We start from the raw sequence: 17,521 nt of genomic DNA on the forward strand, positions 1-17,521 counted from the left end.
CAAATTTCAGAAAGATACTTGCATTTCAAAAAAGAAATTGAATATGAAGAAATGAAACAACTTATTGAGCAAAAATAAAGCAATGTTAAAGCAATAAATTGATAATTTAAAAAAAGAGTAATTAATAAAGATTACTATTAGTGTATGAGAGGGGTAGAGTGTGTGTGTCTGGCTCGCTCCCAGTCTCAGGGCGTTCACTCACTCACCCTCACCCACTGTGAGTGGTTGTGAATATCTGTGGGTGTGATTGAGAATTATGAGGCTGGAGGTGAGCCAATCACACATACACACACACTTTCTCTCATACACTGGGTGGAATTTTACAGCCCCGTCGTAGCAGGAGTGGGACCGTAAAATGCAGCAAGCCATTCAAAAGTCCATTGACTTCGGCGGGACTGTAAAATCCCACCCTCTCCCTCTCTCTCTCTCTCTCTCACTCTCGCACACATGCACACACTCTCTCTTTCACACTCACTCTCACACACTCACTCTCACACACACTCTCTTTCTCTCTCACACACACACAAACGCACTTTCTCTCTCTCACACACTCACTCTTTCTCTCCCTCTCTCACACACACTAGCCAGCCTTTTCCATCACCCACTGACCACCGGTTCCACAGCATCTTTCCACTGGGCCTGCAGTTTCTCCTCCATGTGGGACCCACAGTGTTTCCTTCCCCCATGGCCCCGCAGCCTCTCCTTCCCTCGTAGCCCCTGCAGTCTCTCTGTCTCTCTCCTTCCCCCATAGCCCCAGTGCCTCTCCTGCTCCATGGCCCCGCAGCCTCTCCTCCCATGTCCCTGCAGTCTCTCTCCTTCCTCCATGGCCCCCAGCCTCTCCTCCCATGTCCCCGCAGTCTCTCCCTCTCTCTCTCTCCTTCCTCCATGGCCTTGGCAGCCTTTCCTTCCCTCATTGCCTCACAGTCTCTCCTTTCCCCATGGCCCCTAGAGTCTCTTTCTCTCTCTCCCTCTTTTTCTCCTTCTCCTGTGACTCTGCAGCCTACTTACCACCTCTTGTGTTTGCTGCTCCTCTAATCACAGCCTGTTTTTCCTCCCACAGAAAGACCGGTGAGGAACAGCCTGTGATTGGAGGAGCAGCCTCTTGTAGGATCTTCAACGTCTTGTCTGACCAGCGTTTTGAATAGTGGTTCTGGGGGCCACAAACCAGATTGTGGCCCATGTGTTGGACAAGCCTAAGCTACACCATTGAAATAATTCAACCTAACCTTCATGGCAAGAAGAACTCCTACTCCACAAATGTGACATTTATATTTGTGACACCAACCAACATCTTAGTCCCTATAGCTGGGATTTTGTCGGGCCGGCTGGGTTCTTGCCCACTGGTTGTGGAACAAGAGGGGAATCCCCGACAGAATCAAGTGGCTATTAGGCAATTAAGTGGCCATGTTGAGCCTTCCCTGTGATTGGGGTCCCCAGCAGCGGGAATCCCACCCACCGAGAGCTACTGGCCAATCAGAGGCTGGCAGCTTCTCGTACTGCCAGCACGAGCTGTGGCTGCTGTCAACAATGCACCCACCAGAGGCCCAGGATCATTGTAGGTCCCAGTCCAAAGGTGTGAAGGTGGGGTGGGGGTCGTGGGAGGGGGTGTAAGGGGGTTGGAGGCAAGGGCAAGGGATCGACTTTCAGCGTCCTCCCTCTGCCCAAGGCTGGGTCCCTTGATTGGGCACAGGGTGCCTAACTACGAGGGACCTCTCCCCGCCACCATCTCAACACACACACACGCACACACACACACCACCACCCCCCACCCCCACCCCACCCCCCCACCCGAACCACGGGAGACCGCTGATAAACTTGACAGGGTTTGCTGGGAGGTCCTTGGAGGGCACAGGAAAGCTTTGTGGCCTCCACTTGATCCATGAACCATCACTAAATTCTGGTGGGCTCAGGGATAATGGGTGTCAATTCACTCATCAATGACATCCCATCCCCAGCAGCAAGGAATCCTGCAACAGCCTTTTCCTCTCTCTGATTTAATTGGGGAAAGTTTTGACACTGCTGGGAGACTGAAGCGGGGCCCCTCCCATGAATAAGTAGATGCCAAGTTTCCTGCCATAACAGGCTGCATTAAATCCAGCCATCTGAGTGAGATTGCCACTTAAATGTTCAGCTACAGAAAGAACTGTATGTGGGATTGCCAACTAGGAATTCCAAGTCCAGTGATGTCACTTTCAAAACAATTTCAAATAAACTAGATAATGGGAATTGTCCCAAAGTTTACGCACAACGATCGTCCCACGTTGCTTTCTCTGCTGAAATGAATTTGTTATAGCTACCGCTAAAACTTCATGTCAATCACTTCCTTGTAAGATTGCAACTGAGTTAATCATATTTCAACTGTGAAAATGTGCTATCATGTTGTTCCTCCATGCTGAAGTGGGTGCAGGATGTTCCCATGCTTGTCACGTTGATTCCTGCCTAATAACAAGGGTGGGACTCTCTTAGAGTGTTGTGTTAGGTCACCAGATCAGTTCAAGGGTCAGTGAACCACAGTTCAGAGGCAGTCAGTTTCGGGGGGGTTTCCAAAACAGCAATAAGATATTAACCAGATAACTTGTTTCAGTGATTCTGGTCAAGAGATATATCTTGCCCAGAACAACTTCCTTGCTCTTCTTTGAAAAATGCCATGGGATCTCTTATGTTCTCATAAAAAGCGCATGCTTTTTGATTTAACATGTCATCCAATAGATGACACCTCTGACAGTGCATTACTTCTTGAATACTGGACTGATCAGCATCAGTCTAGGTTATGGGCTCAACTCTCTGGAGTTGGACTTGAACTCACAGCCATCTGAGCCAAGGCTAGCGTGCATCTTACTATCTTGAATCCTTAAAGTATATTCTATGTATTCTTGATGGCATGCAACATTCAATACACACCAGCAGCAGCAGAACTGTATTCCCTTGATTCAACTGAAACAGATTCAAGATGAAGCCTTTGGACAGTAATGCCAACAGGCTTTTTTTTTGTCTTGCATTTTTTTATATAAAAACAATGCTTAAGAGAGTGAATTTCTACCGTCTTATACCCAGTTTCTTTATAAAACGTTATCCTCAAGAAAAGTAAAGCCTACTTTATTCCATAGGCAAGAATGACCATTCCAATGAGAATCCCTATAGTGCCATCCAAATACCAGACACCAGGGTTATGATTGTAGACTTCTGCACTGACCAGTATAGAAAATGCCATGATGCCTCCAACTAAGGAGTTAAAACCTGCAAGACAAAAAGACAGGAATAGAATAGTGAACTTCCAAAGTTGGACAACTGCCAGATGGTAAATTGTTACAAAATGAAATGTGTTTCAGAGGTTGGCTCTCTGACCAATTGGTTCAAAATGAGTTTTGAATCAACTGCCAGAAGTTAATGCTAGATCTTCTATCCAGAAGTAAATTAAGATGAGATGGAAATGCACTGAAAGGTTACCTGTTCAACAGCAATTAATATTTTTAAAGAATGCATTTCAGGCCACAATGGAAAAAGAGGGTCTGAAAAATAACTTAAATTTAATATAGGGCCAAATCTTCTGAGGACTGGCAATCGCCGTCGGACTGCCACCCCACTCCTATTTCTTTTACCCTAAGATGGAGCTCTGCATTTCCGGCCTGAATTGCCAAACTGGGCCTCTTCAGAAATACGGAGTGCACCTGCTCTGGGAGTCCTTCTTCATAGCACAGGATTGTCGGGGGAAACCAAGCCAAGCCACACCCCTTTTTCATGGCACTAGCTGCCATGTTCCAGTAATTAGGGAGTTTAGAGGTTCCAACACCACTTTGAAAAGCTACAGAGAGAATGTAAATGTGTAAGATAAGTGGGTGAGGGGGATGGGGTGGCAGGAAAGTGTGTGAGGGGTAGGGTAGCAGGGGGGTGGGTGAGGAGGTAGGATGGCAGGTAAGTGAGCGAGTGGCTTGGGTGGGTCAGGGGGAATCGGGTGGTTGGGAAGTAGTCGGGTCACAGGGGTAATCGGGGGGTTGGGTGGTAGTCGGGTGGTTGGAGGGTGATGGGTAGTCAGGTTGGGTAGTCTGAGGGTTGGGGTGGTTAGTTGGAGGTCAGTGGGAAGTCAGGTGGTTTGGGGGTAGTCGTGGGGGTCAGTGGGTTAATCGAGTGGGATAGGGAGGGTAGTTGGGTGGTTGGGGGCATAGTCGGGTTGGGTGAGGTGGTTGGAGGGTCAGGGAGGGTAGTCGGGTCAAGGGAGTAATCAGGGGGTGGTGAGGGTAGTCGGGTCTGAGGGTAATTGGATTTGGGAGGGTAGTCGGGTTGGGGGATAGTTGGGGGGGGCTTTAGTGAGGTGCTGGAGGGGTGAGTAGTGTAGTTACCTAGAAGTTAGAATTGGTTTTAATCCTTCTAACTTTCCCTTGGTAACTATTCAGGTAAGCGAGTTGGAACCATCCGAAATCTCTGACTTTAATTCAGAGTTTTGGAGGGTTCCAGATGCAGGAGAATTACCCATCAGAAGTTCAAACTTCCCTTACAGTTCTCACATAGTCAGTGCGTCAGAACTTCCAAGGGGTTCCCCAGCACATCTTGAGGCTATCTATATAATGTGACCTTCTGGAGATCAGAAGTTCTGGGCCATAAATTTGACAAATTCTATCGATCCAGATAAAAATAATTCAGTATAAAAAAACTTCTGAAAGTGAAGTTGTGCAATTCTTTTTGGAAATATTGGCAAAGAGCAGTTGAGTCTTCAAAAAGAGCAAGCACAGACTCGATCGGCTAAATTGCCTCCTTTTGTGATGTACTATTCTATGATTCTAATGCTATAAGTCAACAATGACAGAGAATTTAGATTATGCCTATCATTAGTCAGTATAAAATGGAAATCAGTTAAAATGTATCCTGAGATGCACTATAGAGTAATCATAATGGGGGACTTCAATTATCCAAATATAGACTGGAATAGGAATAGCACAAAGGGACAAGAGGGGCGAGAATTCCTGGGATGTGTTCAAGATAATTTTCTGCAGCAGTATGTTTCCAATCCAATGAGAGGACATGCACTTTTGGACCTGGTTCTGAGGAATGAATTGTCCCAAGTGGATCAAATATCAGTGGGAGAGCCTCTAGGGGACAGTGATCATTGTATCATAAGGTTTAGGTTGGCCACAGAAAAGGACAAGGAACAATCCAGGGCAGGGATAATTAATTGGCGGAAAACCAACTTCGATGGGATGAAAATGCATCTGAGTCAAGTGAGTTGGAATCAAATGTTGGCAGAACAGTGGGCCATCTTCAAAGAAAAGGTATTGCAGGCAATGTTAAGGAATATTCCCTTGAAGGGGAAAGGTAGGACAAATAAATCCAGCGCACCCTGGATGACGAAAGAGATAGAGGTGAAGATGAAAAGGAAGAAGTGTGTGCTCGACAAATGTCAGGTAGAAAATACAATGAAGAATCAGACTAAATATAGAAGGACCAGAGGGGCAGTGAAGAAACTAAAAAGATAAGCAAGGAGAGGGCATCCTCAGCTACACAACATCTATTGCATCCTTAACTTTATCCTCTCCAAGTAATTCTGGCTCCATGCACCCAGCACACTGTCTTCAGAAATGTTGCATTTCAAATGTCTTACTGGCTGCAGTAATGGTGGTGTTTCATTTTATTCCCTGTTAAGAATAATTCTATAACAGATTTTCCATAACCATGGCCCTGAGTTCAACCCTAGATGGGTTTTGGCCAGCTGGATGGTGAGGAAACTTCACCTGTTGCCATAGAAATGAGGCAATTTAGGTCATGGGTCTCATTTAAATTCTGCCTGACCACAAACAGGCAGGATGCAGCCAGAAAAAAGTTGCTCAGCCAAAGGCCACCCACCAATAAAACGCAGGCGATGGAACGGATTCTGCAGGGTCAACTAGGGGATTTGTATATCAGGAAGGGGAAGGGGACTGGATGCAGGGGAATACTAAACTTTCCTCATAGCGCCTGGAATGGAAGAAAGTTTGAGCCTCTTTTCTTGTTAATTGTCTTCTGACCAATTCACCCTGGAAGTACTGCCACAGCAGCTTACTTGCTCAGGCGAGAGTTTAAATTGAATTTGATTCCCAATTGCATTATTGTGACCCAACATGCAAATAAAAAGAAGAAATTTCTTCCCTCAAAAGGGTTGCGGATCTTTGGAATTCTCTACCCCAGAGGACAGTGAATACTTTATGTTTGAGTGTTTGCAAGATAGAGATCAATAGATTATTTTGATACCAAGGGAATTAAGGGATATGGGGTTGGTGCATAGGGGTGGAGTTGAGATGGAAGAATAGCCATGATTGTGCTGAATGGTAGAGCAAGCCTGAAGGGCTGGATGACCTACTCCTGTGCCTACATAAAAGTAATAAGGAATATAAAAGCAGGGATGTTTTGTTACAGCTGCACAGGGTGTTGGTGAGATCATATTTAGAGTGCTGTGTACAGTTTTGGTCTCCTTATTTAAGAAAGAATATAAATTGCATTTGAAGCAATTCAGGGAAGGTTCACTTGGCTGATATCTGGGATGTAGGGATTATCTTATGAGGAAAGGTTGGACAGGTTGGGCCTGTATCCATTGGAGTTTAGAAGATTGAGAGGTGATCTTATTGAAACACATAAGATCCTAAGGGGACTTGACAAGGTGGATGCTGAAAGGATGTTTCCCCTTGTGGTAGAGACTGGAACTGGGGAACACAGTTTAAAAATAAGGGGTGTCCTACTTAGGATGGAGAAGAGAAGGAATTTTTTCTCTCAGAGCGTCGTGAATCTTTGGAACTCTCTTCTCCAGAGAGCAGTGGAGGCAGGGTTAATGAATATTTTTAAGGCAGAGGCAAACAGATTCTTGACTAACAAGGGAGCCAATTTAATATACCTTCCCCTATTTATTCATGGACCCCTGTAAGATACAAATGTTCCTTGTCACCTCTGAACTCCCTTTTGAAATTCAATAGCTGAAAACCAATTTCCCCACTTATCTCACAGTGCAAATTTCAGATCCAACCTCTTTACTTGTAACTCAAATGCACCACAACCTCTTATTACAAATGCACAAGCCTAACACCTTTAACCTTTCATCTCTTAGACTTCACAGACAATCTGCCCCTAGTAACCTACCCCCCGTTTAATTAACCCTTGACACACACACACCCACAGCTCTCTACATAGAAAACGTAATCACAAACATATAAAAATATACATCTCTCATCACACAACCCACTACAGAAAGCACTGTAGGTGTATCTACAGCACATGGACTGCAACGGTTCAAGAAAGCACCCTACAATCACCTGCTCAAAGGCAATTAGGGATGGGCAATAAATACTGGCCTTGCCAGTGATGTTCACATCCCAAGAACAATTTAAGAAAATATTATTTTTTAAAGTTTTTTCAGAATATCTTAGGTTTTCCTTCACTCCAATATGTATGTCCCAATCTTTAATTTAATTCATGTTAAAAAAAATTATTTTATTTATTTTTCTTTCCTGTTTGGGAATCTGTGAAAATCCTTTAATATGATTGGTTGCTTGGACAGCCGAATGACATCACTCCAGCTCCAGTTTAAGAATGCCCCAGTAAAGAACACTACAATCAGTTATAGTTCTGCTGCACGGTAATACAGGTGACATTCTTACCAGAGTAATCGCTTGATCTCTCCACAAGACATACTTTGTGGTCAGCAGCAAGCGCCCTCACTTCACCACTGACCGCAAGGTCCAGCTCCTGCATTGATCATGCGCCAGGCACTGACATATCACTTCATAAAAGCAGCAGTATGGGCACAAAGCACTGTAGTTAGGTATCAAAGAGTAAAAAAATGGCAAGGTAGCTAGGGGGTGCAATAGAATAAGCTGGCACTTTATTTGCATTGTGTTCTGTAACAGCTTTGTACATTGGTATCTGAGGTGAAATTAGTTGTCTTATTGGCAAGTGGGCAGTAGGTTTTGCCTTTGTTCTGCATATTTGCAAGGTTTAGGGAAGAAAGCTGGCAGGATTGTTAATATAGTGGGGTGACAGTTTTTCATCAACTAATAGATTAATTAATCAAGTATTACTGGACATTTCTGGCAACTGGCAAGTGTTGATCCTTAGCAACCTCTTTAGCCTCCTACATGCTGTAGACGTCTTCTCCTTCATAAGCCTGAATGTCCTCCTCCCCTAAAATTCTACGTGCAGCTCTTGTTGCACAGCACAATTGTTCTGCCTGGAGCAAATCAAATGATGCATGACAAAATCTGGCCTATGTAATAGGATGCTGCCAGACCGCTTGAGACTTTAAAATTCCTGTAGCCTGCTAATGCTTGATTTTATAAAAGCATTGATCTCATTGTATCTATATTTAGAAGGGGAATTTGAAAATGACAGAAGAGTCATCTATCAACCATCAATGAGTAACCTTTGTTTCCAAAAACTTGTACTTTAAAAACTCTGTAATTCTTCAATTCTGGCCTCTTGTGCACACCTTCATCCTTTGTCCCACCATCGGTGGCCAAGCCTTTAGCTATCCAGATTCTAAGCTCTAGAATTCTCTCCCTAAGCCTCTCCACGTCTCCAATGCTTGCTCCTTCTTTAAGACACTCTGTAAAACGTGCCTCTGTTGGAACATTCAGTCATATGTCTCAATTTCTCCTTATTTGGCTCACTGGCATTTTATGTGATTCTCTCTCTTAGGCAGCCCCTCGAAATCGCCAATGATTTGCTCCCACTCCAGCTCGATGGGCTCTGGGATGGCTGATAAGTCCAATGTGCAATCTGCAGGCTCTGCCACGTGGGCGGGCAGGTGGTGCTACAAACGTTGGGTAGACAGATTGTTTGCCGGATTATATCTGATTACTATTCTGTGAAATGCCTGAGAACATTTTCCTACTTTAAAGGCTTGATATAAATGCAAGCTCTTATTGCATACAATCTAAAATTATAATGCTGAAGTTCTGAGTAACGTTTGGAAACGTTTTTGTCCTTGCTTGATTACGATTTATCTAATTAATTAAATTAATTTTATGAACAACAGGCATTCAAAAGGAATGAATATATAAAAGCCTATGGAAAATGGGAATGAGCTAGAAGAGCTGCCACTGGCACAAGTGAGATGAACCAAATGTCATTCTGTGCTATAATCATTATGCTTCTGTCCATATATTTACAGTCACGATGTATTAATGTTCCAATGCACCATACCTTACTGCTCCCCATGGAACTCCATGAACGATTTGCTGTAAAACATTTTAACTGACCATATATCAGAAGATTATGCCTATAAAGTGTTATTACTCACCATCAGTGATCAGGGCTTTGCTTGTGAGGATTCTACCAAGCATAAACTTGACCACAGCCAAAATAGTGCAGAGTATTCCACTAATGATGGAAACACTAAAAAGGAAATCATCCTAAAAAAAAAATATGCAATTTAGTGCAATATCCAATTGTGCCAATATATAGCTTATTTACATTCAGACCTATTAGTAGAATTTCACTGACGATTCAGAGGCAGTAGTTTCTGTCAATAAAACAGACTGCCCCATTTATATTGTAGAATGGTGTCATCAACCAGTAGGAAAAATATAAATGCTGTGACAGCAATGAAATATGCCACTTCAATCCATATGCCTCTTATCTTCAGCTGTCATTGTTTAAAACATGTGTAAAGTGTATTTTTAAAACCTGGACATTCGTCAAAAAGTAAAACACATGCTGATTGCTTTTAAGAACCAAAATATTTCTGATTTCAACATGGCAAGAAATGAAGAACAATCCAAGGTAGAACTTGATAAACTGAGAATTGGGGAAATGGAAAACACTCACTTGAAGCACCATTATGAGGCCTCCCAAATCTTTTCCTGAACTTTACACAATCTCAAGAAATTAGAAATAATCTCTATCTAAATGAGCATCTAGGATTTCCAAGAGATGAACAGTGCAATCAAATAAATCTAAAGGACAACCAAAAAAAAAACCAAAACACCTTTTGCTATATTGATAGAATCATAGGGCTGGATTTTACAGGGGCGCAGACTGCTCACCCCTCCCCCTCTCAAAAGGAAAGTCGGTCCCAAACAGACCGACTTTTAAAAAGCCTGCCCCACAGTAATAACACGCTGCAGACAGGCTAAACAGGCTGAGAGTCTGACTTTTGCCCCTCAGTAGACTGGAAGTCCCACCCTCAAGAGCTGCCAGACAATCTGACTGGCTGGCAGCTCTAGCAGTCCCAGCGGTGCCAGTACTCAGTAGTGGTTGCTGCTGGAACTGCAAGGAATCCTTGGGAAGGTGATCATTGTGGCCAGAGACAGCTAAGTCTTGAGCTTTTACGGCAGTGAGGGATTGGAGAGTTTAGGGAAGGCGGGGAGTCGGGGGGAAAGGTGGGGACAGGTTCTGGAGGGCAGGAGGGGTGGAACGAAGGGGCAAGTGACATTTTGGGGGGAGGTGCCCCCAATACGCATACGGCATCCCCCTTCATTCCTTCTTTTCAAAGAAGCCTTTTCAAAAACGATCTTTGTACTCTGGCCCACCTGACACTGCCCAGCGTTTTATGGCAGTGGAGGCGGATTAAACCACTTAATTGCCACTTAACTGGGCAATAGGCCTAAGGGTGGGTGCCCGGTATTGTGGGGAACAGGTCGGACGTGGGTGGGAAGGAGTTGGGGTGGGCACACAACATATTTTACATGCCCCCCCCCAACCCCACCCCACCGAAAACACGCCTGGCGTCAGGCAGTAAAATTCAGCCCATAGAGTCTTTGAATAATTACAACATAGAAGGAGGTCATTCAGCCCACTGTGTCCATGCCAGTTCTCTGCAAGGGTAACTCAGCTAGTCTCTTTCCCCTGCCCTTTCCCAGCAGCCATGAGATTTTTTTCTCTTCAGCTGCTTATCCAATTCCATTTTAAAAGCCATGATTAAATCTGAACACTCAGGTGGTGCATTTCAGATCATAACCTCTCGCTGTGTAAAAAAAGTTCTTCCGCATGTCGCCATTGGTTCTTCTACCATGTGTTTTTTAAACATGCGTCCTCTGGTTCTTGATCTTTCCCTCTTGGGAATAGCAATATGATTAATATCTACTCTGCCCGGACATCATGGGCAGAACGTTACATCCTGTGGGCGGGTGCGTGCCTGACTCAATTGGGCGTAAAATTGCGCGAGAAAATGTTGGGCGAACGTCCCAACATCATCACACACACAATATTTCGCTCAAAAATCACAAGCGCAGCCGCCGACAATTAAGAGGCCAATTAAGCCCATTAATGGCGTAATTGACTCTGATTTTTCATTGTCCTTCCAACCTTACGGTTGGCGGATGGGCAAATCAGTCAGGCGGCCTTTGCATTTTTCATCAAACCTTATCCAAGGTCTGGATGAAATTTCTGTGATGAAATAAAATGAAAATAAATTTCTGTGGACAGCATTTTTATCAGCTATATTTTCAGGTGATTGATTATGATGCATGAGCACTTTTTTTTCAGCTTTTAAAACCTTCATTTCAGTTTTATCAGGCAGCTATCTGCCTTCAGGGAGCTTTCTCGCAGTGCTCACCAGCCCTCTTCCCGCCCCTACCCCAGCAGCGCTGAGCATTTCAGCACGTGTTTCACACTGACTAGCCAGCCAGGGTGAAATCGCAGTCGGGGGCCGATCGCAGTCGGTGGTCTGTTTCCCAACTGCTCCCGGGCCCGATGAGCGGGCGCGCCCGCCAAAGATAAAATTCAGGCTGATTATTTTGAACATTGATAACAAACCTTCCCTCAACCCTCTCTTTTCAAAGATGAACAACCCCAGTTTCTCCAATCTATCCATGTACTTGAAGCCCCTCTCTCCTAGGACCATTCTCGTAAATCTTTTCTGCGCTTTCTAAAGTGTGGTTCCGAAAACTGGGCACAATGTCGAGGCCGAACTAGTGTTACATAAAAGCTCATCATAAATTACTTGCTTTTGCACTCCATGCCTCTATTTTCCATATGCTGTTTTAACCATTTTCACAATCTGCCCTGCCACCTTAAATTATTTGTGCACATATTTCTCGGTTCCAACACTCCAATTAGAATTGTACCCTTTATTTTGTATATTTTGTTATTTTTTCATGGGATCTGGGCGTTGCTAGCTAGGCCAGCATTTATTGCCCATCCCTAATTGTCTTTGAGAAGGTGGTGGTGAGATGCCTTCTTGAGCCGCTGCAGTCCATGTGGTGTAGGCTGTTAGGGAGGGAGTTCCAGGATTTTGACCCAGCAACAGTGAAGGAACGGCGATATATTTTGGATGGTGAGTGGCTTGGAGGGGAACTTCCAGGTGGTAGTGTTCCCACACATCTGCTGTCCTTGTCCTTCTAGGTGGTAGAGGTCGAGGGTTTGGAAGGTGCTGTCGAAGGAGGCTTGGTGAGTTATTGCAGTGTACCTTGTGGGTGGTACACACTGCTGCCACTATGTGTCACATTAGTGAGACTGCACCTTGAATACTGTGTGTAGTTTTGGTCTCCTTATTTCAGGAAGGATGTAAATACATTGGAGGTGATTTAAAGAGGTTTACTAGATTGATACCTGGAACGAGTGGGTTGTCTTCTTAAAAAAGGTTGGACAGACTGGGCTTGTTTCCGCTGGAGTTTAGAAGAGTGAGGGGTGATTTGATTAATGGATACAAGATCCTGAACGGCCTTGATAAGGTGGACATCAAAAGGATGTTCCCTCTTATGGGTGAGTCCAGAACTAGGGGGCACTGTTTTAAAATTAGGGGTCACCCTTTTAAGAGAGAGATGAGGAGAATTTTTCTCTCTCAGAGGGTTATGCGACTTTGGAACTCTCTGCTTCAGAAAGTGGTGGAAGCTCTGCATTTGTTTGCCTTACAAGGGACTATACCTTGACTGAGCCCAAACTATCTCTTCTTTGAAGGTAGCCCATTGTTCAGCTACCATTTTTCCCACCAACCTTTGACTCCAATTTATTCGGCCCAGATCCTTTCTTATCCTGTTGGGCATTTCCGCAGTTAATAATTTTTAATCTGGATTGTTCCCTGTCCTTTTCCGAAGCCAACCTAAACCTTATGGTATATTGATCATAGTCCCCTAAATGTTCTCATACTTATACTTGATCCTCTTGGCCCACCTCATTTCCAAGAACCAGATCTAGTAGTGCCACCTTTCTCATTGGACTGGAAACATACTGCTGTAGAACATTTTCCGAAACACTAGGAACTCTTGTCCCTATCTGCCCTTTACACTATTACTTGCCCAGTCCATATCCGGATAATTAAAGTTCCCTATCATAACTACGCTATACCTTTGCACCTCCCTGTAATTTCTTGCAAACTTGTTCCTCTTTCCTAATAGTCAGTGGCCTATAGGCTGCATCAAGCAATGTAATTTTTGTTCCTTAGCTCTAATAGATTCTGTCCTTGACCCCTCAAGGACATCCTCTTTTTCCAGCACTGCAATGCTCTCCTTAAAGAAAACTGCCATTTTTTTCCCCTTCCCTTCCTTTCCTATCTTTCCTGAACACCTTATATGCAGGAATATTTAACACCCAGCCCTGCCCTTCTTTGAGCCCAGCCTCTTTTACAGCCACATCATCATATTTCGGCATGGCAATCTGAACCTGTAACTCACTAATCTTATTTACCACACCCCATGCATTCACATACATGCACAGTATTTAGACTTTAGACTTTATTATTCTCCCTTACTCTGAACTCACCTATTAACTTACTATGCCTTTTTCTAGTGCTATCTATATCTCTCCCAGTATTCTGTGCACCTTAGTATTCCTCTCTGATGTTGTCTCCTGGTTCCCACACCCCTGCACATGGTTCTGGGAGTAATCAGGAGATTACTACTTTTGAGGTGCTGCCTACCTAGCTCCATAAATTCTGACTGCAGGACCACATTTCTCTTTCTGCCAATGTTGTTCGTACCAATGTAGACCATGACTGCTGGCTGTTCACCCTTCGCCCTCAGGGTGCTCTGTAGCCACTTAGTGACATCCCTGACCCTGGCACCAGAAAGGCAACACACCAGTCTGGATTTGCGTCTGCAGCCACCTAAATAGCTATCTATTCCCCTAACTATTGAATCACTTATCACTATTGCTCTTCCAGTCTTCCTTGTACACCCACTCTGGTACAGCTAAGCCACCCATGGTGCCATGGACTTGGCTCTGGCTGCACTCCCCAGATGAACCATCACTCTCATCATTATTCAGAACTGAATACTGGTTGGAGATTGGGATACACTCAGGGGACTACTGCGCTACCTGCCTTTTCCTTTTTAACTGCATGGTGGTCACCCATTACCTCTCTCCTGTATACTCCTAAGTTGTTAGCTGACCAATCTATAAACGTGCTATCCACAAAGCTCTCAACCTTACAGATGTGCTGCTGTGAAGCCAGCTGCTGCTCAAGTTCTGAAACCCAGTGTTCGAGCTGCTGCAACTGTTGATTCTTCCTGCACAAATGGTCATCCAGGACATGGAGAGTCTCCTGGAGTTCTCACATAGCAAAGGATGTGCTCTCTAGAGATCAGAGCACCCCTGCCATTTCTCAATTTATTGGTCAACCTTTCTTCTGCTAATAAACCTTAGCAATACTAGTAAACCTTACCAATACTAATAAACCTTACTGCTATTAATAAACCTTACTGTTACGGAGATATGTTGATTTCAAATACTAAATTTAAATTTCATCTGCTGGACTTACATATGGAATTTTTCCGAAGGCTGTTTCAACTGTTAAAACAAAAACACTGACTTAAGATGCCATAGGTCACCTGACACATCTGCAACTGCAAGTTGTCAAGATTCTGGAAGCATCCAATTTTTAAAAATTTATTCTTTCATCGGATGTGAGCATCACTGGCAAAGTCAGCATTTATTTCCCACTGTTGGAACTGAGCGGCTTGCTAGGCTATTTCAAAGGTGAGTTAAGAGTCAACCACATTGCTGTGGATCTGGAGTTATATGTAAATCAGATCAGATAAGGCTGGCAGATTTCCTTCCTTAAAGGACATTAGTGAACCAATTGGGCTTTTATAACAATTGATGGTGAAACTATTACTGAGCCTAGCTTTCAATTCAAGATGTTATCAATTGAATTAAAAATCCACCAGCCCCATGGTGGAATTTGAACCCACATCATCAGAGTGTTAGTCTGGGCTTCTGGATTACTAGTCCGGTGATGTTATTGCTAAAGCATCATCTCCCCCATAAATCCAATGTAGACTGCAATTAGGACATGCCCAGGCAAACCTCCTGTGGAATTTCACACCTGCTGATGTCAAGAATTCCTTCAAAGATGGACTGAAGCTTAAAATGTCTGTCACCATTTGCATCACTATAAAACTATATTCCATTCAATCAGATGGAGACAGAAAGTCTACAAAGTCAATGGCTACAATGGAGGTGTTCATATGTTCTTCCTAGCTCATCACATGGAAGAATGGGCCATTCAGAAGTGATGGCTTTGACATGACATTAAAAAAATAATCACCTAGGCCATAACACACTAGCCAAGATCTGTCCCAACATGAGCTAATCAATTACCTTCTATGGAATATCAAATCATTATGGAGAAAGACGTCATGCGATCAAGATCAGCATTTTGAAATGTCTTTTATTACAACACCGTGCTTGCTTTTAGGGGAGTCTGAAAAAAAAACATCTGAAAGCAGCACTAGGCTGTGTGTCCCTCTCTCTCTCTCTCTCTTTCAACTAAAGTGTACTCTGCCTCCTTATTTAATACTGTGGACAGCAGAGAAATTCTAAAGAAGACTTAAAATCCCAAAGCAGCATTTCTGTGAAAATACCAAGGACTACATTAAAAGAACTGCCTCAGCCACGAACAACAGCAAAGGACTCAAAATCAGTGAACTCTATTTATTTGCCTTTTATCGTCGATCTTAATTTGGCCAAAAGTTAACTTCCTCTACTTTGCTACTTATAATTTTGCATCCTTGGACTGAATTTTATAAGCTGTGGGCAGGCAAACGCCTGAGTTGATCGGGTGTAAAGTCGCACGAGAAGGCATCGAGTGAGCGTCCTGACATCATCACATACTTACGCGTCATTTGGCTAAAGTCGGAAACGCGCCCACCGACAATTAAGAAGGCAATTAAGCCCATTAATGGCGCAATTGTCTCCTATTTTTCATGGCCCGTCCAACCTTATGGTTGGCGGACGGGTGAATCGGCCAGGTGGCCTTTGCATTTTTCATCAAACCTCATCCAAGGGCAGAATGAAATTTCCGTTATGATATAAAATAAAAATAGATATCTGTGGACAGCATTTTCATCAGTTATATTTCCAGGTGATTGTGATGCACGGACATTTTTTTTGCAGCTTTTAAAACCTTTATTTGAGCATTTTCAGGTCTGCAGCTCCCTGAGGCAGCTGTCTGTCTTCAGGGAGCTTTTTCTCAGCATTCACCCACGCCTGCAGAAACATCACTACCCACCCTCTTCCTGCCCCACCCTGGCAGCATTGAGCTTGTCAGTGCGCATTTCACGCTGGCTGGCGCCTGCCAAAGGTAAAGTTCAGCCCCTTGTGTGTGTATGTGTGTCTTCCCACAGTCAGGACATGTGTTTACCTTTTTAATATTTTAATATCATTGCCTAGCTGAATTATTAGCACAATAAAAATTAACCCCCTTCATGTTTACGCTTAAGAAAGCCCGTTGGACTGAGTTATTTGCAATCAGCACATAAACAGTTAAGTACATACACTGAATTGGCACATTCATCCTTACAAATTTAAACCCTGTTAAAACCAACTGAGGAGTGGGAACAAAGGGGGAGTCTTTGCACCCATCCTCACCTGGTCATAACATTATTACTATTAATAAACCTTACTAATACTGATAAATCCTATTAATACTTAACACACCTTACTAGTAGCAATAAACCTTACTTAAAAGTAAAAGAACACTCATCAGCTACTTACTTGTTGCTTATTATTAACAGTTCTTTTCATTTTTACTCTGCCAGTTGTTCGACCCAGTCACTAAGCAGCAATACTCACCAGCTAATCAACCTATGACTTCCCTGTGATGCCATACCTCGATTTTTATTTCTGAATGTGGCTCTGAACTCACTGACTGTGTAATATCCAGCCCGCTCTCCCACCGAGTTATAGCCCCAAGTCTCCTCTGAACTCTCGCTCTCTCTTTCTCACTAGCTTACAGCCCTAAAGTCGCCTCTGAATTCTCACTTGTTCTCCCCCGTTGGTTTATAGCCCCGAAGTCTCCTCCAAACTCTCGCTTGCTCTCTATCGCTGGTTCATAGCCCCAAAATCCCTGAAATAGAAAAGAGGAATAAGGAGTATAAAGTGAGAGTGTTGGATGGTACTGGAGAAGAAAGTAGTACCATATTAGATAGGAGAAGGCTAAGAAGGATGTGGGGATAAGATATTGTGTCAATAATGGAAACATAGCTTTAAAATGGTGAGGACTGGGTGCTTAATACTCAAGGATACAAAGTGTTCAGAAAAGATAGGGAAGGAAGAAAGGGTTGGGTGCTTAAGTACAACATTGGGTGGGATTTTCTGGCCATGTCCGCCTCCAGGATCTCCCGGC

The 17,521-nt window shown here is 43.8% G+C and overlaps 1 protein-coding gene across 4 annotated transcripts in view; it reads right to left on the reverse strand.

Annotated features, from left to right (window-relative positions):
- Positions 1-17,521, reverse strand: part of LOC144686777 (transmembrane protein 163a-like) — a 213,217-nt gene that overhangs the window by 3,532 nt on the left and 192,164 nt on the right. For 3 of the 4 annotated variants that reach the window (XM_078552473.1, XM_078552471.1, XM_078552472.1), the window contains exons 7-9: positions 9,257-9,368; positions 8,444-8,575; positions 3,096-3,237 (exon numbers count right to left, since the gene is read on the reverse strand). In XM_078552473.1, the coding sequence (XP_078408599.1) occupies positions 3,096-3,237; positions 8,444-8,575; positions 9,257-9,368 (386 nt within the window). The remainder of the gene's footprint in view (positions 1-3,095; positions 3,238-8,443; positions 8,576-9,256; positions 9,369-17,521) is intronic. The other variant, XM_078552474.1, reaches the window with a different exon arrangement.

The sequence above is a fragment of the Cetorhinus maximus genome, chromosome 11 (genome assembly GCF_964194155.1).
Source record: "Cetorhinus maximus chromosome 11, sCetMax3.hap1.1, whole genome shotgun sequence".
NCBI lineage: Eukaryota > Metazoa > Chordata > Chondrichthyes > Lamniformes > Cetorhinidae > Cetorhinus > Cetorhinus maximus.